At 43.5% G+C, this 25,181-nt stretch overlaps 1 protein-coding gene across 2 annotated transcripts in view; it reads left to right on the top strand.

Moving 5' to 3' along the window:
- BAIAP2L1 (BAR/IMD domain containing adaptor protein 2 like 1) overlaps positions 1-25,181 on the top strand; it is a 76,530-nt gene that overhangs the window by 17,140 nt on the left and 34,209 nt on the right. For both annotated transcript variants that reach the window (XM_068968091.1, XM_068968092.1), the window contains exons 2-3: positions 10,699-10,774; positions 16,256-16,342. In XM_068968091.1, the coding sequence (XP_068824192.1) occupies positions 10,699-10,774; positions 16,256-16,342 (163 nt within the window). The remainder of the gene's footprint in view (positions 1-10,698; positions 10,775-16,255; positions 16,343-25,181) is intronic.

Raw genomic sequence — 25,181 nt, 5'->3', positions numbered from 1 at the left:
AGGTCAACAGGTCTCTGAAGTATAACATTGAATTTTTAAAAAAGTAAGATGTGACAGTAAAATTTATTATATGATACTATTCATTTAATTAAATGCTCAAGCAAAATTACCAATCCTGACTAAATATATGTGTGTATAAAATGAGTTAGAAAGTTTCCAGTCAAGTATTGGTTCCCTGTGGGGATGAAAAAAAGATATGAGACTTGAATGGGGTGGTTAAAACACCTTGTGGTTTTTGCCATGTAGTTCTGTAACGTTTTCATTCCTTTTCAACAAATGAAATCAACATGACAGTGTTAACCATTCGTTATTAATTCCCCGAAGGACTACAGGTAGTCGGAGAATCTTCTTTTTCTCCCCTACGCCTTCCCTTTTTTTAAGGAAAGGAAAAGGAGAAAGCCAGAAATATTTGTCTGGGTAGAACTTGTCCATATTGTATAACTACTAGAAGATTAATTATACTCATCTAACATCAACATTCAGAAAACTAAGATCATGGCATCTGGTCCCATCACTTCATGGGAAATAGATGGGGAAACAGTGTCAGACTTTATTTTGGGGGGCTCCAAAATCACTGCAGATGGTGACTGCAGCCATGAAATTAAAAGACGCTTACTCCTTGGAAGGAAAGTTATGACCAACCTAGATAGCATATTACAAAGCAGAGACATTACTTGGCCAACAAAGGTCCGTCTAGTCAAGGCTATGTTCTTTCCAGTAGTCATATGTGGATGTCAGAGTTGGACTGTGAAGAAAGCTGAGCGCCAAAGAATTGATGCTTTTGAACTGTGGTGTTGGCGAAGACTCTTGAGAGTCCCTTGGACTGCAAGGAGATCCAACCAGTCCATTTTAAAGGAGATCAGTCCCAGGTGTTCTTTGGAAGGAATGATGCTAAAGCTGAAGCTCCAGTACTTTGGCCACCTCACGCAAAGAGCTGACTCATTGGAAAAGACTCTGATGCTGGGAGGGATTGGGGGCAGGAGGAAAAGGGAACAACAGAGGATGAGATGGCTGAATGGCATCACCGACTCGATGGACATGAGTTTTGGTGAACTCCGGGAGTTGGTGATGCACAGGGAGGCCTGGCATGCTGCAATTCATGGGATCGCAAAGACGACTGAGCAACTGAACTGAACATCAAGAGGAGTTTCCCTGGTGGCTCAGCAGTAAAAGAATCTGCCTACCAATGCAGGAGGTGTGGGTTCGATCCCAGGTTGGGAAGATCTCCTGGAGAAGGAAATGGCAACCCACCCAGTATTGTTGCCTGGGAAATCCCATGGGCAGGGGAGCCTGGTGGGCTACAGTTCATGAGGTTGCAAAGAGTTGGACATGACATAGCGACTAAACAACAGCAACAAATCAGGGGTAAGGTTACTAGAAACCTTCCCCAAAGAAAATATTGTAGAAACTTGCGTAATTTCTTACCCTAAAATAGTGATCTTTGTCATAAAAGCATTTTTATCTCACTTTATTGCATAATCCTCCTCAAAGAACTTATCTGGAGGCCTGAGGGGTGAGTGCAAAGGTTAGTGCCCGGGTCTGACTCTACCTGTTGGACCTTCAGGAAGGTTTTTATATTTCACATCTCAGATTTTCATGTCTCATCTGCAAAATGGGGGCGATAACTGTTGCATTGTTAGGGTCTGAAGAGAGAACCCAAGTGAGGTGCCAGGCCTAGAGCCTGAAACATAGACTCTGGAGCATCAAAATGCATTTCAGAAAGAAAAAAGGAATCGAGTTTTCAACTGGATAGAGCAGATAATGATTACACCTCCAGTTTTCTTGGTACCGCTTCTGGAGGTTTTTGTACTCATGGTCTCTCTCACCCTGACATAACACTTTGAGGCAGGAGAGCCCGGATCATTTGTTTCCACCTTACTGAGAGGAAGCGGTGGTGCCTGGAGACTTCTAAGTAAATAGGAGTGTGCATCCCTCTGAAGAGCAGACTAATGACTTCCGAGCTCCTGTCTTGCAACGTTAGTTACTGTAGTTGACTCAGTGCACTAGGAGTCAGGTGCCCTGAAGAGCACACAGTAAGTGTTCCATAAATGTTAGTTATTATTCCATGGAATGCTCATACCCCTCATGAGGTAAAAATGAGTTTTTGCCATCTTACAGAGGAGACGGGCTCTGCAAGGATAGATGTGATTTGCCCAAGGATTCGAGGCCATGGGGTTTTTATGCCATGTTCCCCGCCCCTCGTGTTCCTGGCTACTGGGATGGCATGTTACATAGTATCTGTTGTTGTTCACTTGCTAAGCCGTGTCTGACTCTTTGCAACCCTGTGGACTGCAGTATACCAGGCTTCCCTGTCCTCCACTATCTCCTGGAGTTTGCTCAAATTCGTGTCCATTGAGTCTGTAATGCTACCTAACCATCTCATCCTCTGCCACCCCCTCTTCTGCCTTCAATTTTTCCCAGCATCAGGGTCTTTTCCAATGAGTCAGCTCTTCCCATCAGGTGGCCAATGTATTGAAGCTTCAGCTTCAGCAACCGTCCTTCCAATGAGGATTCAGGGTTGATTTTCTTTAGGATTGACTGATTTGATCTTCTTGCTGTCCAAGGGACTCTCTAGAGTCTTCTCCAGCATCACAATTTGAAAGCATCAGTTCTTCGGCACTCAGATAATGCTAATTGATCTGTAATACAAGTTGATAGCTGGTAGCCTGGACAGATCATACAGACTGTTCACATTCGACTGGTAGGAAGCATTTTTATGTATTTATATCTTCGAATATGAGTACTTTTGTTCTAACTTAATAGTTCAAACAAAAACATCTCAGTTGTCTAATTTTCTTGGCTTCTGCTCCCCATTCAAGGTGGGCATGAACACATGGCTCTTCAGACCATCAGTTAGTCCACAGGCATCCGCCCTTTTGCTAGATTTACTCACCATTACTTTCCCTAAGGGCTCCCCAAGGTGGCTCAGTGGTAAAGAACCCACCTGCCAATGCAGGAGATGAGGGTTTGATCCCTGGGTCGGAAAGAGCCCCTGGAGAAAGAAATGGCAACCCACTCCAGTGTTGTTGCCTGAGAAATCCCATGGACAGAAGAGCCTGGGAGGCTACAGTCCATTGGGTCACAAAAGAGTTGGACACGACTTGGCAACTAAACAGCAACAGCTTTCTCTAAAGGCAGGGGATGTAATCACATACTGATGATGTCAGTCTAGAAACTGCAGCTTCCAACAACACCTGGAAGAAGGAAGTGAGATTTTCTATTAATACAAATGACTTCTAGCTAGAAGTAATCTCAGTTAGCCCTGTTGTTGTTCAGTCACTCAGTCGTTTGTCTGACTCTTTGTGACCCCATGCACTGCAGCACGTCAGGCTTCCCTCTCCTTCACCATCTCCTAGAGCTTGCTCAGACTCATGTCCATTGAGTCGGTGATGCCATCCAACCATCTCATCCTCTGTCATCCCCTTCTCCAGCCTTCAATCATCCCCAGGATCAGCGTCTTTTCTAATGAGTCAGCTCTTCACATCAGGTGGTCAAAGTATTGGAGCTTCAGCTTCAGCATCCGTCCTTCCAATGAATATTCAGGATTGATGTCCTTTAGGATTGATTGGTTTGATCTTGCAGTCCAAGGGACTCTTAAGAGTCTTCTCCAACACCACAGTTTGAAAGCATCAATTCTTCAGTGCTCAGCCTTCTTTATGGTCCATCTCTTACATCCATACATGACTGGAAACTATAGTTAGCCCTTATGAACAAGTATTTTTGTCACATGAAATTAAAGGGTGCCTTATTTAAGATTTGTGACATTGCTAGATTAATTCACATGAGATTGTTTAAAATAAAATATCAAAAATTTCAAAGATACATACAGTACCTGAATCAAATTATAAAAAAACCCATATTAGAGATTCTTAAATCACTTTTAAAGCTATTCTAGTGTAACTATAACCCACACTTTTCAACTGAGAAAAGTTAAACAGCTGAAATATCAAATAATTTGTCCTTGGTCTTGTAGAGAATTGACAAAAGAAATGATAGAAACTACTGCTTAGGAATTTGAGATCAGCTAAGTTTAACTATCTGTCTCATCAATACCCTGTAGTTTCATACTGGTAAAGGTAATAATTTTCAATAATGAAAGAAAAATCTAAATGGTGAGAAAGTTAAAGCCATCATAAGATTGTGTAATACCTTTTAAAATTATGATCTGTAACTATGCACGAGGCAGAGGAATTGTATGAGCTAAACAGAGCAACTAGAAATCTGGTGGGATGTGCCTGTAGGTTTGCAGTGGCCTTTTCCTCAGCCATCTGGCGACTAGCCAGGGACAGATCCCCGAGGGCCCAGCGCTCTTGTGACAGGACCAGCCCTCTTCACTACGAGGTGCAGCGCAGGTACGGCAGAGCCATCTTTTTTCGCCTAGAAGATCCATGTTCTTCCCTGGATGGAGAGGAAACTCATTTTGGTTCAGACTGTTTTGACACATTATCCCCCTCGCTGAGCAGTAACGTTGGAATACATCCTAGGCTTTTATTATTGATGGTAACAAAATAGTGATTCTTGGCCCAATAATGCCTTTTATAATGTATTTTGTTTTTATACTTGGAATCTTAAGCCTTTTATTCTTAGTGCCAAACTTAAAATGGCTTTGTTCATTACTGCTCTTGATTCTAAATTTGAGTCTCTATAAACAATTCAGTTCTTGGCGAGCCTTGACACAGCATGGCCTTTGACCTAACTACTGCCCTACCCCCTGAGAATTTAGGACCTGTCCAATTCACAAGGACATCCATTGCTATGATAAAAATTTTGCAAATTGTGAATTTTGACAGCTGCACTGCATTTCTGTTCCTGAGTTTAAAAATACACGTACTTCAGCTAAAATAGCTAGATTAATGGCCAACAGCCAGTGGAGAAGTGGATTTTCCACTATTCAAAGAGGCTAGAATTTCCAGGGGAACCATTTCTGTAGCAAAACCTAAAATAAAGAATTGAAGTATATGTTGATCTTCCAAGCTTAAAAATTACTGTATTGTTTTCTCTGAAGTAAATGGTGGCCCCTTGTCTTAGTTGAACTTTTTCCAGTTGAATCATTTGGATAGTGGTTTATGCTTGGTATTAACTTTGGAATTCATTGTTTTTGAAATTTTAAGAGAGGAATTATATGTAAACAGTCCAAGAATTCTATCAAGAAATCAAATTCTATTTTCCCATTATTTGAGTAAAGCTGATGGCTGGATGGCATCACTGACTCGATGGACGTGAGTCTGAGTGAACTCCGGGAGTTGGTGATGGACAGGGAGGCCTGGCGTGCTGTGATTCATGGGGTTGCAAAGAGTCGGACACGACTGAGTGACTGAACTGAACTAAGAATAATCTTAGGAAAGAACACAGAGCTTAGCTTCTTTCTGCTTGTCTGCTAGAAGGCAGGTTGCTCTGTATTGGTATCCTTGTACATATTACCTAGACTCAGGCACGTAAGATTATAGTAAGAATTTTAAATGATGTTTCAAAATAGTTTTATCTTTTTGTTGGAAAGCAACCATTTTCTAAAGAAGTTATTACATTTTAAAACTGAAATCTCATACATTGCCTATGGGAATGTAAAACAGTACAGCCAACTCTGGAAAACAGCTTGGCAGTTTGCTATGAAGTTAAACATCCACCTGCTGTGTGACACAGCAGTTAACTACCAGGTGTTTATTCTAGAGATAGGGACACTCATGTTCACACACAAGTTTGTACGTGATTGTCCATATCGGGTTTATTTGTAATTGCTGAAAACTGAAAACGACCCAGATGGTTGACGGTGCAATGATAGACTATGATACATCCATACCCTGGACCACTGACAGAAGAGAAAGAAATAAGCTGTTGATACACCCAGCAACTTGGGGGGTTCTTAAGGACATTGTGCTGAGTGGAAAAATCAGTTTCTAAAGGCCACATACTGTACAACTCCACCTATATTACATCCTCACAGTGACAAAATTATGATGATTGAGATCAGCGGTTGCCAGGGGTCAGGGTGGTTGGGCTATAAAGGGGTAGCATCCTGGAGACCTTTGTGTTACTGGAAGAGTTCTGTACCATAATTGTGGTGACGGTTATACAAATCTATACGTGTGATATAATTTCATAGAAACAAGGCACACACCCTGCAAATTAGAGGTATAACAACTGGCAAATCCAAATAAGGTCTGTAGTTTAACTGTGTTGTACCAGTGTTGGTTTCCTGGTTTAGATGATGTACTTTGGCCATCTAAGTTCCCATTGGCAGAAGCACACATGGGACCTTTTATACAGTTTTTATAACTACTTGTGCACCTTAAGCTATTTCAAAATTAAAAACTTAAAAGAATTGAGGAAAGATGATAAAAATAGCAGCTATGGCGACAGGTCCCCATGATCAGGTACTAAGATTGACTGGCTTGCCAGGGGACTGGTGAGAGGTCAGCCTCGGCTCTGGGGCTTCATGGCTTCTGGCAGTGAATGAGGCTCAGCTGACTGGCTCCAGCAAGACAAGCTGAGTGGACTTCCAGTTAAGCGTGGCCCATTGACCTCATATGTTTTTCTTCTCTTCCGAGAGTACATTAAAATGATGGCAAAGGAACTTAAACCCCCTGTAAATCCATAGTGTAGACACCTGAGAAAGGAAATATCTATTGACTAAAAGCCTAAAGAAATTTGGGGTGATAGAGATGGACAGAGGTGTGATAACTGCCTTACCCTGAAGAAAGGAGCGCCGCAGAGAACTGAGCCCTTCACCCCAGAGAGCCGCCCAGGCTGCGGAGCAGGCCCCTCAGGAGGAGGGAGCCGCAGGGCCAGGACAGGCGTGACTCAGGCAGCTCGCCTCCAGGCCCCCTGCCTGCGCCAGCCGCCACTGTCACAGCTGCTCCTTCTGCCTGGCAGCCGAGGTGCAGTCTCAGTCCCCAGCCGAGGGACTGAAACTCAGAAGTCAGCACAGTGAGCTGTGGGATACCCAACCGCCTTCCAGACCTGGGAAAGCCGACTCCCTGGTGACTGCCATTCCCTCCCACCCCCAAGGGATGGGAAGTTAGAAGTTTCTCTGGAGAGTCTCAGTGGCCCTTGGTTACTGTCTCTTGTCCAGTTTCTTTACAGCTGACTTGCTGTCCAGTTGTTTAGAATGAAGCTGCCTAGTCAGTAGCCACCCTGAATGCACGTGCACACACTTCCAGCCAGCGTTTTAGGGCTTGATTCCTAAATACAAACTGATAGTCAAGGATCACCAGACATTTGAGGAATGCCTCCAACATGAAAGACAGTTAGATACCAAACAGTGGGGGACTGGCAGATAATACCCTTCAAATTACAGTTTACTCAGATAAGAGATGATACCACATCCATAAAACAAGAACAGGATGCCTTTTAAAAGGAATAATCAAAAAACTTGAAAGAGCCCAAAAATATATCAAAAGTTTTAAAAACAGAAGAGTTGGAAAGTAAAGTTGAGGCTATCTGTCAGAGACAGAACAAAAAAACGAAGAATCAGAGGAAAAGGGTAAGATGATTAGAGAATAAATCCAGGTTATATAAAATCCTTCTCAGAGTTCCAGAGAATGAAGAGATGAGAATCAAACAGGAACGTTTTTCAGACCTGAAGCATGTGATTTTCTCTATGGATAGGGTCTGCTTGAGTGCCAGTAAAGTAAATTTAAAAATACCCACAGTGAGACAGACCACTGTAGTTTCAGAACACAGGAATAAAGAGAAGCGTTCTAGGAATAAGCCCCTTCCCCTGCGCCATCACATTAAAAAAAAAAAAAGTCATATACAAATGACAGCTGACTTCTCAGTAGCAAAACTGGATATTATCACATATATATGGAATTTAGAAAGATGGTAACGATAACCCTGTATGCGAGACAGCAAAAGAGACACAGATGTACAGAACAGACTTTTTGACTCTGTGGGAGAGGGAGAGGGCAGGATGATTTGGGAGAATGGCATTGAAACATGTATAATATCATATAAGAAATGAATTGCCAGTCTAGGTTCGATGCAGGATACAGGATGCTTGGGGCTGGTGCACTGGGATAACCCAGAGGGATGGTATGGGAAGGGAGGTGGGAGGGGGGTTCAGGAGTGGGAACTTATGTATACCCGTGGCGGATTCATGTTGATGTATGGCAAAACCAATACAGTATTGTAAAGTAAAAAATAAATCAAAAATAAAATAAAGACAGTGGAGGGCTTCCCTGGTGACTCAGTGGTAAGGAGTCCTCCTTATCCAGCAGGCCTCAGAGCAACTAAGCTGGTGCGCCACAGCTGCTGAGCCTGTGCTCCCGAGCCCAGGAGCCTCGGCTACTGGCACGCCCTAGAGCCTGTGCTTGCTGCAGCTAGAGAAAAGCCTGTGCAGCAACAAAGACCCAGCACAGCTGAAAACAAATAAAATTATTTAAGAGAAATAAAGACAATAATATATAAGGAGCAGTATCTTTTAAATCCTGAGGGAAAATCACTTTCAACCTGAAATACTCTGCCCAGCAAAATACCAATCAAACATCAAGGTGAATATGATTTCAGACACATGGGGACTTACACCTACCTCCTATGTCATTTCTCAGATCATTCTTATAGAATGACCTCCAGCAAATCGGGATGAATGAAGAAAGAGGAAGATGTGGAACCCAGCTAATGAGACTCTCTCACATGGAGGACCAAAAAGGGACAGTGAGGGCAACAGCGTGGCAGGAAACGGTCATGCTGGGCTGAGCAGGAGGACAGAGAGTCCTTGGGGACGTTCTGGGAGGAAAAAAAAAAAGAATTGAAGATTAACTGACAACTTCGGCTTGAAAAATATCAATAGGCTTCTGTTAGATTTCATGGAGTGTGAGGAAGATGCATGGAAAAATCTAAGGAAGCATTGGAATGAGACTTGTTAATCTCAGGAGAAACAAAAAGGTGTAGCGAGAAAGGAAGCACAATTCTTGGTACATTCTTTGCATTGTAGTGACCAGTATTTACAAAGTTTAATAAATATTGACTATTGATTTGCCAGGAAACTGCTGTTATGTAGAAAAGACTGGGAACAAGGAAAGTAGAGTTGTTTACCATAGCAGAAGGCCAGTGATTATTGTTCAAAGTCAAGAATATTAATCAAAACGATGGCAGTAAATACAAAAGAGCACTTTCAGTGGAGCTGTTACATGGGAGTAAGGCCAGGGAGGGGGAAGGGTTGAGGCAGGGATTATTTTCCATGATAAGCCTCTATCAGTGTCTAATAAAATGCATCTAATAAAATAAAAGTTGATAAATAAACTTTTAATAATATTAAATAAAAGTTATAATGTTTTTAAATAAAGAACAGTTATAATAAAAGTTATTATGTTCTTTCTCCCCCACAACATGTAATGGAGAACCTCTTTATCCCCAAGAATACATGCGTCATGTTTTCACCCCTGTGAAAGTTGTGTGGTTTTTTTATTCTTTGTTGCTTGGGCCTCTACAAACAAGGTACACATTTTGGTGGAGGCAGGCAGTAAAGAGGATTTGACTGGCCTACCTGGAAAGATTAATATTGTGAAGCTTATTGTTTGTAGGTGGGACAAATATATTCAGTCACCAAATATATTCAGAGCCTCATAGGAATGATTTCTTGTCTGTAAGATCAGATTTAGGATAGCATTTTTAATGTTCTAAATAGTTGCCTGTCTTATACTTGTCATAGCACTTCTCTCTCTGTTTATGACCTTCTCTTGATGTAGAAATTACGCTTTTAAAAATGAAATCCATGACATCTGCAGAGATGAGAGCATCATGAAGCCCAGAATGGGAAACCACATCTCCACCTCCACGGCTGTGAGCACAGGGCCTGGTGCCTACTCCACAAATACGTAACAAATGAACTGATGGCCGGGAGAAAATGCCAGTGCCCACCTACAAAGAACGTTCCCGGCTGTCCTGTGTCCTAGAGCCATCCACACCCATCCCCCTCCTAGTAATTAGGCAGAGCAAAAATAGCTCTTAGAAATGTCTGTTCTATTGCTCAAATTCCTGTCCATTGAGTCAGTGATGCTATCTAACCACCTCATCCTATGCCACCCTCTTCTCCTCCCGCCTTCAATCTTTCCCAGCACCAGGGTCTTTTCCAGTGAGTTGCCTCTTCGCATCAGGTGAGGTGGCCAAAGTATTGGAGCTTCAACTTAAGCATCAGTCCTTACAACGAATATTCAGGCTTGATTTCCTTTAGGACTGACTGGTTTGATCTCCTTGCAGTCCAGGGGACTCTCAAGAGTCTTCTCCAACACCACAGTTTGAAAGCATCAATTGTTTGGCACTCAGCCTTCTTAATGGACCAAAAATCTTTATTGATAGCCAAAACACTGTCCGTATACTTAAGTTCCTGTCATGCACCCGTGTTTCCTATTACTAGTGTGATGGCCATTAACTTACCTAAACCCAAAAGGAGCACTGGCTTCTGAACTGACAGCCCCCTGCAGGGTGTGCTTTGTGGGGACTGTATGTCTGCTGCAGACTCCATTCACAGTCCGTCCTAGGCAGCTCCAGGGCAGGCGTGGCCAGGGTCACGTGGCCGCACCAGTTCCCTCAGTCAGGATGGATGTCCTCTTTCCTGCTTTTGAATCAGCATCCATGACTTTGTGGACGGTACCACTGGGTACACATGGGGATCCTCGGCTATGCAGATGACAACCTCTAAAGGTTACTTGGTCTAGTGGTCACTTATTTTCTTAATTTGGTTTTTTGTTTGCTTTTCAGAATGTAATGGAACAGTTCAATCCTGGGCTACGAAATTTAATAAACCTAGGAAAAAATTATGAAAAAGCTGTTAATGGTAAGTGTCTGTTTTCTAAATTTATAAATATAGAGGGCATACAAAAGCCACTCGTTAAATATTTTACTTAATTATTTTTAAATACTTGCTACTTAATTTCTAAAATATCTTTAAATTGGTACTGTTTATAATTAATCTACAGAACTTTTCAATGGTAGGATATTAGTTTATTTGAAATGACTGAATTGAATAATAGACTACTATAAGTGGCATATCTTAAATATCAGATTTTGCTTTTTGAAACTGCTTAATCTTTTATATCATTAAAATATAAACATGGTTTCTACTTTATAAACCAGATTCTTTGTAAACCAATATATTAAAAAGGTAGTTAAAATGTTAGGATCCTAAAGCATAGGAATTACTCTCCTTTTTATTTATATAGAAGAATTTCTGTATCTTTGAGTGTATCATTGGTGGGGGGGCAATGTATCACTTTTGCTAGTAATATGAGAAATAGATGTTTAGCCTGAGTAGAAAAACATCTAAATTAAAAGTTGAACTTAGATTCTCATTTAAAATGGACTCAAGCATTAGCTTTTGTCTCTCTGTGAACTAGAGTCAGTTGCTGGTTTGAACAGATTCCGTTTGAGGAAGGTGAAGTGCGTCTACACGTGCATTCCCCTCCCCAAGGCGGGTGTTGTCAGTGATCACCTTGAAAATAATCATCAAATTCTAACACGGTCAGAACCATTCTCCGTATGTAGCACGTGTCACCCTCCGCCAAACATTCAGATCCCAGTTTTACCGTCTGCCCTGATTCACTAGGACCAAACTAGAAAGTTTAGTTTCCAACAGTTTGAGATTTGAAGAAGCCTTCAGGTCAAGCTCTGTGTCTCTTCTTCCCGTCTTGCTTCTGTCCTTCACAATACCCCCACCTCCAGCTGCTCCCTGGTGATGTTTTGAAAATAAACCTGCGCCCTCACACCCTCAGCCTGAGCATGTGCCAGGAAAGGGGAGGTGCTGGCAAGACTTGGGACGTTGGATGACAGGCGCTTTGCTGTTGCAGTCGCTGCCCCCATAAACTGCTTGTTGACTTTCCTCTGGATCTTGGTGCTCTCGGCTGGTGTCCAGTGTCAGGAAGTGCAGCAGGCCTGGCCTTTTCCTCCCTCACGCCCCCGGCAGTATGGACAACTTCTGTGGGTGCCTCCCTCTTTTAACAAGCTGGAGCCTTGTTTTGCAAGCTGATTCTCCCCTGATGAGGGGGTGGGGGCCTTCCCTGGTGGCTCAGAAGGTAAAGAATCCACATGTAATGCTAGAGACTCCGGTGTGATCCCTAAGTCAGGAAGATCCCCTGGAGAAGGGAATGACTACCCACTCCGGTATTTTTGCCTGGAGAATTCCAGGGACAGAAGAGCCTGGCAGGCTACAGTCCATGGGGTCACAAAGCGTTGAACACGACTGAGCGACTAACACTTTTACTTTTTTCTCCCCTGATGATCACCCAGTCACAAGAACACAAAGTTGTCACCTTATCCATCACCATGAAGGAGAGCATTCTGACCTGCAGTTGTTTTTTTCCTTTCTAGCATGAGCTGCCTCTCTGAGACAGAGATTTATAAAGTGATGCAGTGAACAGCCCACAGCTTAGCCTCCTGCTAACAGGACTTCTCCCCAGAGGCCTCTTATCACTTTAATACCTCCTGAGGCCTATTTTGCACTTCGTAAGGTGTTTCCAGAATTTCTGCAGGCCATCTGTTTTTAGCTGAAGCCACTGAGAAACTTCAATAAAACATGTCAAGTCCTTGGTAAGAATCTGTAGTACAGTCAACGATGCCACGTGTGCAGTCAGGCAGCAGGCACTGCTCATGAAGAGCACAATCAGGGGGTCTGAGCAGGAAGTCAGGAGAAGAGCAGGCAGGAGGCGTGCGGGAGCTGAGCGGGCTGACAGGTGGCAGCAGGCAGCCGCTGCTCTCTCGTGCTCCAGACGGAAGAGACAGCCTGCAAGCCGAGCCCCGGGGTCCGCACCCGCATGGGTGCAGAGCGCGCGGGAGTAGCAGACTTAAGGTGGAACGAGGTCCCATTATTAGCGTATGTGGATGCAGCATCGGTTACCTGTTGCTGTGTAACGCGCTGCCCCTGAGTTTGATGGCTTCAGATGACAATAGTTCGCTATTTCCAATGGTCCTGTAAAAGCAGTACAGTTGCCTGTATGCCCGAGACTCTGCACTGCAGTCAGAATCAGCTGGGGCCAGGGCTGGGCTCACCTCCTTTCTCAGGCCTGGCTGGCTGTCCCAAGAGTACAAGCCCCGTGGGAGTTATGCCTGCTTCTACCCCATTGGCCAAAGCAAGTCACATGACCAAACCACTCCTCTGTGTCCTAGACAACACCACCAGCTGGGAGGTATGATTCATTGAAGGCCACAATTGTAAAAATCCACGATGAACTCTGTGGAGTGAGACAGGCTCCCCCTGGGCAGTGGGAGGCCACTGAAGCTTTTTGAGCAGAACTGTAACTTAGTGAAAACATATTTTAAGGAAAATTTTTCTGGTGGAAGTGTGTAGTTTAGGTTGATGAAATAGCTGGTCAGCCACTAAATGAAAACTAATAAGCTTCATTCCTTAAAACAGTAGCTGGTATAAAATCTCTAATATATTCATAAGAGGAAGCACAATTATGAAAATACCAGTTTCTTTTTTTTCTGGATAAATAATTTTTACATTAACACAGTTTTATCATAAAAGCAGGATATTTTACTAGACTAAGAAGGTTTAATAGTTTTAAATATAAGTCAACAGTTAGTGAAACTGGAAAAATTTGAAACTGTTGAAATTGAAAAAATTTCAATGTAGTTTGTGGATACAGACCAAAAATTTTGTTTGTGTTGTGTAATCCTGTATTACCCTTCTCCTGCTAATTCGCTTTTCAGCTTATCAGTACCTCACATTTTAAATCTTCCCACTAAAATATTACATATATCAACTTGACAGCTTACTGGCTATAAGCCTTGTTTTTAGGTGGAGTCACCTCTTCTTCAGTGCTAGCTGAGACCAAAGAGTCAGAAAGCACCATGATGTGAACTGAGGAAGTGACCACGCCAGCTGCCCTTGCGCGCACTGCCTCTGTTTCTTCACTGACCTTGGGTCTGGCCCAGAATGTCTCTGCTCTGCTCCCCTGCATGAAACAGGGTGGTAACATCAGCACCCTGTGATGCCGTCTGGTAGATGAATTAACTTAAGTAGCGATTTGGAGAGTCTACCTAAATGCTATTTGTTGTTGCTATTTTTTTGATAATTATGCTTTATGGTTATCCTCAGTTCAGTTCAGTCACTCAGTCGTGTCCAACTCCCCGCGACCCCATGGACTGCAGCACGCCAGACTTCCCTGTCCATCACCAACTTCCAGAGTTTACTCAAACTCACGTCCATTGAGACGGTGATGCCACCCAACCATCTCATCCTCTGTTGTCCCCTTCTCCTCCTGCCCTCAATCTTTCCCCGCATCAGGGTCTTTTCAAATGAGTCTGTTCCTCACATCAGGTGGCCAAAGTATTGGAGTTTCAGCTTTTCAGCATCAGTCCTTCCAATGAATATTCAGGACTGATCTCCTTTAGGAGGGACTGGTTGGATCTCCTTGCAGTCCAAGGGACTCTCAAGAGTCTTCTCCAACACCACAGTTCAAAAGCATCAATTCTTCAGCCCTCAGCTTTCTTTATAGTCCAACACTCACATCCACACATGACTACTGGAAAAATCATAGATTTGACTAGATGGACTTTTGTTGGCAAAGTAATATCTCTGCTTTTTAATATGCTGTCTCAGTTGGTCATAACTTTTCTTCCAAGGAGCCAGCGTCTTTTAATTTCATGGCTACAGTCACCATCTGCAGTGATTTTGGAGTCCCCCAAAATAAAGTCTGTCCGTTGTTTCCTTTGTTTTCCCGTCTATTTGCCATGAAGTGATGGGACCAGATGCCATGGTCTTCGTTTTCTGAATGTTGAGTTTTAAGCCAACTTTTTCACTCTCCTCTTTCACTTTCATCAAGAGGCTCTTTAGTCCTTTGCTTTCTGCCATCCTCAGTCTTATGAAATAATACTGTGGTAGACCATTACAGTAATACTATCGGACACGACTGAGTGACTTCCCTTTCACTTTTCACTTTCATGCATTGGAGAAGGAAATGGCAACCCACTCCAGTGTTCTTGCCTGGAAAATCCCAGAGACGGAGGAGCCTGGTGGGCTGCTGTCTGTGGGGTTGCACAGAGTCAGACATGACTGACACAACTTAGCAGCAGCAGCAGCAGCATCTTCAACGAGACTTGTAGGTTAATTAAGTCTATGACCTCTTCCACCTTTTTTCAACTTGAAATATCTTTTAAAATCCATCTTTGAAAACAATTCCTGCTCTACACTGGGGCAGAGTGGCTGGTGTGGCCTCAGATTTTCTTCTCAGTGAGAGGAGATTGCTTAGGGCTCTTTTATCTCCAAAATCCTGTGATCTCCAAGGCTCCCAGGCAAAGTGAGGTCTGTGTAAGAAGCCAGCCTTTGAGCAAGATAAAATATTTTCTCCAAAGTCACACTAAATAGCCTAGGTCTTATTGAAAATCTTGCTTACTGCATACCGTCAGTCTCCTGAAACCCAGCCTGCTGTACAGTAAGAGAAGGGATTGGTATTAGCAGCTTCGACTAGTTTGTCCAGTACACATGCTCTTATGGCGTTTTTAAATTAACATCCTTTGTTTCCGAAAAGAAACTAACTTGCCCAACAAGGTCATGTTAGGTCGTTGGAAGTAACAGTGGGATTCAAACCCAGATTTGTCTTGCTTCTGACATGCTCTCCAACCACCGCCCACCCCCCAAAAAAAAGGAAAGAAAAAGTAAACCAAATCAAAAGCAGATTTCTATACCTTATAATGTAGTTTTCAGACTCTGTTTTAAAGGAGAAATGTGATTTTTAAGATAAGTTTTCCTGTCTCTGCCAAAAAGGAGGGGAAAGAAAAGCAGAGCATTAGGTTATTTTTCAGGTAATTGCGTTGTTTTTTGAAATGATAATGTATTTCAGATTTCATACAGTTTTCTCCTGGCAACAATATGGTAGTTGCTTGTGCCTTAGATTATCTGTTTCAACAGGAAAAGGTAAAAATGCCGTCAAAGGCCCCGGTGCCTAGGCTACCCCATACAAGCCCCTCCAGCTAACAGGGTTGCAGGCTTGTGTTGCTGTAAGTGACCAGCTGGCTGGAGTGGACATGTCCCAGCCTTGAGCCTGTGTTAGGAACACAACCGCTCTGGGACTGGCGTCAAGAGCAGCTCCTCTGGGCCTCCAGCCCCTGCAGCTGAAGGTTCCCAGGGCTGGTCAGAGGCAAGGGTGCCCTGGGTGCTGTCTGGTGTGGGGGTCCGCCACCCAGCACAGCTCTCGAGCACCACCCCTGCCCTCTCAGCCACACTCGCCTTGGCCACAAGGGACTCAGGTGTTTGGAAGGAAACCTGTATCGCTTCCTCCTTTCTGTGTGTAAGTGACTGTGTGCCGCCTTCCCTCTCTAGCTATGATCCTGGCAGGAAGAGCCTACTACGATGGAGTGGCCAAGATTGGGGAGATTGCCACCGGGTCCCCCGTGTCAACAGAGCTGGGTGAGCTAACCGTCCATTACCTGTCCACCTAACTTGAGCCGCGGTTCCTGGGCTGCCGTCCTGCGAACCTGGAGAAGAGCACATGGGGAAGTGGCACAAATCCAGAGTAGAAAGGGGGCACTCGGGTTCCTTCGCCTCTGCGGTGATGGACTTCTCTGCGGCCTGTCCGCGGTGGAGGCTTAGATGAGGGCAGGCCACTGGGAACTGCGCTTCTGCCCCTGAGGTTTGGGCCCCAGGTCCCCCCTGAAGCGTGAAGCCCGGGAGCCTTGACCTAGATTCCTAACTGGAGGGGTGAGCACCGGGCCTCCCGCCGCTGGCAGAGCGTTTCCTGTGAGTCACCACGCAGAGTCCGGCTCCTTTACGCTCTGCTCTTGGCCGTCGCTGCTTCCCCTGTCGCCCTGGGTTGTGATTTTTCTGGCTTTGCTGGTATGAATGGATCCCCTGTGCACTCGCGGAGGGTGCGGGCAGCCACACCCGGGCGCGCCGAGGCTTCTCCGTACAAAACTCGCTCACTGTGCCGTCTCCAGAGCCTCACATAGAAGCATCATTTTAAAAACTTGTTGAACACATCTTACTTGACAAAAGGTAACATTTCAGACTTACAGTATGTGTCAGAATTTGAAGGGTTCAGAAAACCAGAGGAAAGGATTGGTACAGTGTGTGTACTTCCTTTTTAAAGAAAAGTACGTCCCTCTCCAGTTAAAAAGTGGACCAGGAAGCAGAGGAGGGGCAAAGGAGCATGTGTTTAAGGTTCAGATAATGGGTTTCTGTGCTAAGTGTCTTGAGGGTTTTTTAGATACAGTGTTTTTCCAAGATCGCTTGGAAAGCTCTTAACTGACCCATAAAAGCCTCGGAACAAGTTCGAGGTGTGGTGACGGTTCTGGGGTTGGAGGCTGGGCTGCTGGGTAAGGCAGTGGATCTGGGCCCTTGTTAACATTCTCTGACACCTTTTGTACTTAAAGAGTTCATAGTCTTAAAACCTGTAGCCAAAAGCTAAGCCTGAAGTGATGCTAAATGAGTAAGCCAGTACTGCGATATGTAATAGAATCGGTTACATGCAGAAATTTTTCAAAACCCTGAGTTGTCTTCTGTTGGTGCCATAACTTCTGCATGCTCTGGCAAGATCTGATTTCTGGTAACCCCATTCAAAGTGGATGAATTTAATAAAATACACAGTGTCAAAAAAAATTACATGCTGTTATGTGGACAGAAGCAGTGAAACTTAGGATGTTTGCGGGATGATTGGACTGATTATAGGGTTCCAAAAATAGAACTTAATTAAAAAGAAACATCCTATTTGTGTCAGGCATCAGGCAAAAAAAATGCCTGATCCTTAGGTTAAAACATATGGTGCTTTGACTCACCATCATTCAGTGTGCCTTTTTAATGTTTTATGGTTCTTGCCACTGTTTGAATAAGACTTCCGTTCCACACCTTACTTGATTCAGCTGTGAGTTCATACTGTTGAATCAACTGTTTCCACAGCAACCGTGTTGTTATAAACATAGTCTTAAAACTTCAGCTTCAGTGAGGAAAGCGTTCGTGCGTATGTGTTTCATTCAGAGGGGATGGAAATTACTTGCTGTGTTTCATTTCTGTTCCAAGTTTTCCTTTTCACATATATTCACTGTATCATATACTTAATTTTCTACTCACAGCCATTCCATGAGAAAGTTCTGTCCTTGTTGGAGTTGCTTTTGGAGGCCTGACATGTTCTGCTTTTGATTCACTTAGTTTATCTTGTTGTTAAAGTTTAGACTAAAATACTCTGCTTCTGTTTAAATTCCTGTATGGAAGAGCAGAAACAATTCATAGGAAAAAGAGAAAGACCTGAAGTAGATTGTGTCTTTCTTGTTTTTCAAGAAGATTCTCTTGTCTGGTTTCTGACCTTGTGGTATTGGTGTTAAGACCTGCAGGGGAGTGTGTGCCCGGACCACACAGCAGGTGGTCTGACTTGAGAATCTGGGCTCCTCACCTCCGCACTTGACTGCACGTCCCTGAGGCCAAGGGAAAGGAAAGAGGTAGCCAGTCAGGTCGCTGAAGAGGAAGAAAATGGAACCCGCTCAGTCGGGACCTCTTTGAGAAGGAGATGACCAGGAATCGTTGGTGTCCGAGCATCCAAAGCCTGGGGAGGGGCGGCCCGGGTGCTGTTTTGAGCTCATGGTCTAGGGGCCCACCCAGGAACACCAGGCGTCATGGGTCGAGGAAGATGGAAATACAAGAAGTGTTCAGACATAACGTTTGGCTTCTTAGGCCTGTTGCTTAACTTTTGGACTGAGTTTCAGGTAGAAACTCAGATCTTGGTAGGTGCGTGCTGTGAGCACGTTGCCTCGTCTCATCCTCGGGAGTCCGAGCAGTGGACATGACCTCCTAGGTCTACCTCCGAGGGCGGGTGCTCAGCCCGCGTTTCCTCGGGGAGCCCATAGACTAGAAGAGCCAGCGTGGTGGTCATGGCCTCTGCTCGGGCTGAGATAACCTCCGCGGGCAGCCACGTGCGCTGCTGCCAAGCAAGGCGGCAGGGGCTGTGAGGTCGTGACCTCTAGGCGAGTGTGGTGGGCAGCCCAGGTGCCGCCCAGGAACGACCCTGTGAGCAGGCCAGGAGGCCGGCCAGGTCTTCCTTTCCCGTGGGGTGCCCATCGCCTGAGAGAGGCTCAGTGAGGCTCGCATCGCTAAGCGCCGCTGCCAGCCTGCACTGCCGCAGGCCCCCTCCTGAGTGGGGCAGGACTGAGGGAACGGTCCATTCTGGGTGGCGGGGAGACGGGGGAGAGTGTGTTCTGAAGTCTCCTAGACCAGAAAGATGCCTCTCTTGTCACTTCATACGCTCACAAGTGTTTGAGAACTCAAAAATCTGTGCCGCTTGTTTTCATCAGCATTATTCTCTTCCATGAAGTGGGTGATATATTCATAAGAATAGACATTTTGCCTTGATTATCCTTGGATACTCCTGAACAGATTTTTTCAATTCTCTCTATTGTATCTTCATTTTCTATTTCATTAATCTCTACTCTTACCCTTAATTTCTTCCTTGTACCATCTTTGGGATTACTCTACTGTTCTTTTCTAATTTCTGAAATGATACATTTAACTCATTAATTTTAAATATAAGCAAGACCACAAGATGGCCATACAAGTTAAAACTATGCAAAGCCATCTTAATCAGTGGGAGAAATTATGATTGTCCTGTGACCTTTAAAAATGTTTGTCAGAAACACTAAAAACTCTCTTACTGTCAGTTATAAATGTATGAAGAAATGGAAAACTGACTTGGAACTTTAAAAATTTCTGTTAGCACTGTTTTGTAGGTGTTTTTGGAAGTTCTTACACATTTTTATCCGTGCATTTTCAGATACGGTGTTTTCGAAAGGCCTACTGTCTATGGCATTTAGATTTTTTCAAGTCAATTCTGTTGTTTTCAATTTCATTCTGTCTCATTACTATCCAAATTAATTTTATTATATTTTTATAATTGTTTTACTGAGATCTAATTAATACATAGTACAGTTCACCCATTAAAGTAATATAGTTTAGTGATTTTTAGTATATTCACAAAGTTTTAAATTATCATCAGAGTCAACTTCAGAATATTTTTCTCACTCCAAAACGAAATCTCATACCCATTAGCAGTCACTTCCCATTCACCTCCAGCTCCAGCCATATTTAACCATTAATATATTTTGTCTATTATGGGTATGGTTTTGCTAAACATTTCATATAAATGGAATATTGTATAGATCTACCACATTTAATTTTATCAGTTGATGGACATTTGGGTTTCTTCTCCCTCTTAGCTACTAAAAATACTGCTGCTATGAACATTTGTGTACAAATTTTGTGTTTACCTACATTTTTCCATCTCTTGGGTATACAGTTAGGAGTGGAATTGCTGGTTCATATCGTAACTCTAAATATAACCCTTTGAGAAACTGCCAGATTGTTTTTCAAATGGAATGCACCGTTATACATTCCACCAGACTTCCCAGATAGCACTAGTGGTAAAGAATCTGCCTGCCAATGCAGGAGACACGATAGATAGGGTTCAATCCCTGGCTCGGGAAGATTCACTGGAGTAGGAAATAGCAACCTACTCCAGTATTCTTGCCTGGAAAATTCCATGAACAGGTGGAGCCTGGAGAGCTTCAGTCCTTGGGGCCACAAAGAGTTGGACATGCCAGAGCACCTGAGCACATACATTCTACCAGCCGTGTATGAGGGGCCCAGTTTCTCTACATCTTTGCCAACGCTTGTTACTGTCTGTTTGGTTTGTTGGTTTTTATTACAGCCGTCCTAGGAAGTATGAAGTACTGCCGCATTTGGACTTTTTTTGATTCACATTTCCTTAGTAGTTAATGATATCAAGCATCTTTTCACATTCTTACTGGCCATTTCATATCTTTGGAGAAAGGTCTGTTCAGATCTTTGCCCATTTTTAATTGGGTTATTTGTCTTTTAGTTACTGCATTTGCTGATCAACTTTTAAAAAAAGCTTTGTTTTCTGTTTTGATCCTTTTTATTATCTATGTAGTTTGGGGTTCTTGACAGTCTAATTCTGCTGATGCTTTGTAGCGCCTCTTGATTATCATTCATGAGAGAGTCTTTCTGGAAGGGTTTTTTTTGTCATCTCATTGTTCTCTTGCATATTGGGGTCGCCTATGGAGGTATAAAAGTTTTGTCATTGAAAGTCACCAAGAAATGAAAAGTAGAAATGCCAAGTAATAGTGGAGCTTCTCTGATTTAAATTATGTTTACTTCTTAGAAAATAAAAATAGTTGATATAATAGGACTTACCATTTGATAAAACTCTTGTAAGATATTTAGAATTTGCAAAGCAATAGAAATGCTCCTTTATTTTCTGTCATATTCATACAAAGGTATTCTGCCAATTTTGTGGGGAAGTGACTCAGACTTTATAGAAAATACTTTAAATATCTAAAAGTTATAAGCTATTCTAATTGTCTAAAACTTAAGAAATAACAGGAGGTTTTAATTTTCTATAGGTTAGTTATATATCCTTTTCCCAAGGAAGTCATTCCTGATGGTTTTCTTTCGAAACTTAAAGGTCCCTTATGAATAAAGTGTGTTCTCCTATTGTAGAAAATATTGAGAAAATGTGTCATTACTTTTTCTCAACTGTAATTGAAACTGATAGAAAAATATTTTAATGATTCAAGAGAAATGCCACATTTTAATCATTTTTGTGCTAACTGCTCTCTTATCACTTGAAGATTCTAATAAGAATTAGCATATATTTTGAAATTGCCTTCAAATTCATTTTACTGAAGCCTCACCTTTCATCAGTCGTACCTTAACTGAGCAAACTAGAGCCAAGGGGTGGCCAGCACCGATAGGTAACTGAGATGTGAGTGGGACCCGGCCGTGCCCACTTGTTCATGGTTGTCTGCAGCTGCTGTCAGGGTGCAGAGGATTTTGGCCGCTGAGACCTGAACTGTTTGTGGCCTGGCCCCTGGCAGGCCTTATCTGACAGTGGAAGGCCTGTAGGGCCATCCCGCTGCTTAAGTCAAGACCAGCGACCATGTGAGGCGTTTCGATATCCTTCTCTCCAAAGAAAGAGCAGCTGCTTAACCACCTGGGTTTAGGACTGCACTTTCTGGGATTGTTTCTACAGACTGCTGCTAAGTGCTGGGGTTTCACACACATCACAGCACAGTCCCAGGAACCACAGCGGGCAAACAGCTCAGGGGCAAAACTGCCTTGCCCTGTCAGGAGGGAGGAACGAACAAACAAACGCAAAGCCAAAGACCAGAGCTCTGCAGCCAGGATTTGGCAGGTAAAATATTTTAATCCACTGTGTTTGTCAAAGAGTAAGTCATATGAATAATGTTCATGAGACTCAGGTCGTCAGGGTGTGTACCTGGAACTGTGCACATAAATCTTTATCGCAGGTACACAGTTCCACTCCAGGAACAGTGCTCGTTTAAAAAAGGAAACTGAAGTTTGTCTGAAACTTCCAGTTTTGTCCTTAAACCAAATGACGTTTATGTTTTAAAACTTAGAAAATATGGAAAAGGTTGGAAAGGGAAAACAGAAATGGTCAGGGGAAAATATTTTGGCAAAATATTCAAAAGAAACTTTGAATCCGTTTTTTCATCTTTAAACCATAGAAAAATAAAGCTTGTTCTCATTTATTTCTCAGGGAATAAAAGGAAACTGCTTTGGGGAGCTGACAGATTTCCTGTGAGGTGTAAGAACCTCAAGGTTACATCTATTTAGACTATGTTACTTTGCTCCAATTCAGCCAGCTATTACATTATTTTGAAGCATCTATTAAATTGTTTAGGCCAATTTCCTAAATTGAGCGCAAAACAGATTTTATCTCTTCAGCATCAGGGAACCTAGACAATCATAGGTTTGCTTTTGTTATTGATATGCAGTTTAAAAAAATGTTTATTACTCTTTGGTCTTGTTGACACTCAAAATCCAACCTGACGGTCTTGGGTCTTAAAAATAAGAGCAGGGGGTGGGAAACCTAAAATATTTTTAAAGAAATGTTGTTTATTCAGAGAAGTATCTCAAACAGATTCCTAAAATTTAGGTAAAATAGAATTAATACCAGAGGCAACGAGAAAGCTAAGTTGAGCCAAAGCAGTTGTTATTGATCAAAACCATTTATCTTTTAGTTGCATGTAAGGCTCACTTTAAAGAGATTAAACTCTTTCCCACAAAAATAGGAAAGAGTTAATAAGGAATTTATTTTATTTGCTTAACTTTGTGCCTGCCAAATGCATATGAACTCCTTTGCTCACTGTGATAATTCTCTAAAGCAGGTGGTATTATTGTTTTCATTTTACAGATGAGGATACTGGTATTCAAAGAGAGTTAGATAACTTGCCGAACTCCCTCATCTGGTTAATGGCAGGTTAATTGGCGCCCAGGAAGTCTGCCAGCGGTGCAGCCTATTACGCTGATGTAATTTTCTATGTGTCGAAAAGAGGAGCTTTTTCTGACGTGATTAATTTTATGGTGTCAGATCATCCTGTCCATTATAGTTCAAATAAAAGGTTGTGTAAAATAGTAAAGCATCATACAATCTGAAACTGATTCTTCATGCAGGAAGTCTGTATTTTGTGTTTTTCATCAGATATAATCAAGGCTTTGTATTTCATAGTAGAAACACTTATTACATGACCATTTATTCCAACTTTGTAAATGACTTACCATTTCAATTTTCAAGTGGCAATTGTTCCTCTTTTGAAGCAAAAAAGGTCTAACTATGGAGAAAGATGGGCTTACAATTTGTGAATATATAATTTATAACATCTATATAAACACATACCACGGAAGTCCATATATCATCTAGGCACACTGGTATGCTCAGTTGCTTCAGTCATGTCCAACTCTTTGTGACCCCATGGACTGCAGCCCACCGGGCTTCTCTTTTTATGGGATTTTCCAGGCAAGAATACTGGAATGGGATGCCATGCCCTCCTCCAGGGGATCTTCCCGATTGAACCTGCGTCTTCTGTATTGTAGGTGGGGTCTTTACACTGAGCCACCTGGGAAGCCCCCAGGCATATTGATATATATATAAATTCCTAAAACTGTGAGAAGGTGTTCTGTATTGTAAATTGTACCTTTCTACAGAGAGGTTATAAGAAAGATATTTCTTCTCCCAGCTTTGAAGTAACCGTATGTGCAGTGATGTATTATAATTAGCAAAAATACAGGTATGAAGCTTCCCTGGCGGCTCAGATGGTAAAGCGTCTGCCTGCAGTAAAGCGTCTGCCTGCAGTGCGGGAGACCCAGGTTCAGTCCCTGGGTCGGGAAGATCCCCTGGAGAAGGAAATGGCACCCCACTGCAGTACTCTTGCCTGGAGAATCCCATGGACCAGAGCCTGGTAGGCTACACTCCATGGGGTCACAAGAGTCGGACACGACTGAGCGACTTCGCTTTCACTTTTCACAGGTATGAAAGGGCTTCCCCGGTGGCTCAGCGGGAAAGAATCCACCTGCCATGCAGGAGATGCGGGTTCAGTCCCTGAGTCAGGAAGATCCCCTGGAGAAGGAAATGCTGCCGGAGAGCAGCGGGTCGGGGGCACCGCCATCGTCAGGTCTCCGCGAGGTGGGGCGGCCCTCGGGGCGCCGCCCCGTGACCGCCTTGTCCCTTTGACGAGAGCCGCCTGCGCCCGCTCCCAAACCCTCGCAGGCGGCTTACTCTATTCGTGGCGCTCTGCTCGGCCTGAAATTAGGAGGCAGAAACAAAAACACGAAGTGCTAACGCAGAAAGAGGAGGCGGAGGGACTTTACGCCAAGGAAGAGTGGCTTTGGTCAGAGGCTCCAGACACGCACAGGGTGTGGCCGCTGTGACCGGCTGAGGGGAGGACCACAGGGGTCAAGGGCGGAGTGGTCGGAATCGCGGTGTGGGTGCGGCCTGCCCTGACGCTGCCGGACTCCTGTTCTCAAGCACGCTGGGGGCGCTGTGGGGGTCGTGGGCGGTTCCTTGTGAGCCCAGGAGGGGTTCTGAATGTTTCTGGTCTTCAGCCATTTGGAAGTAAACGCACTTCCTCAGGTACTCTTTCCTGGTCTGAATGACTTAACAGATTATTAAAAGTAAGGAGGCCAGTGCAAATCAACTATCCCTCAATTTAAAAAAAAAAAAAAAGGAAGAATGCCAAGGAGCACATGAAAAGATGCTCAGCATCATTAGCCATTAGGGATCTGCACGTCATAACCACAGTGAGGTACCACTCCACACCCAACAGCGGCTGTAATTAAAGAGACGCAAGCATGTGTTGGTAGAGAAACGAGAACTCTTGCGCTTTGGTTGGAGCAGGGACGGGGATATGAAATGGAGCAGCTGCATTGGAAAAGAGTTTATCAGTTC

This window comes from Capricornis sumatraensis, chromosome 3, assembly GCF_032405125.1.
Source record: "Capricornis sumatraensis isolate serow.1 chromosome 3, serow.2, whole genome shotgun sequence".
Classification (NCBI taxonomy): Eukaryota; Metazoa; Chordata; class Mammalia; order Artiodactyla; family Bovidae; genus Capricornis; species Capricornis sumatraensis.
The sequence above is the reverse complement of the archived record's forward strand: the minus strand, read 5'-3'. Positions and strand labels throughout refer to the sequence as shown.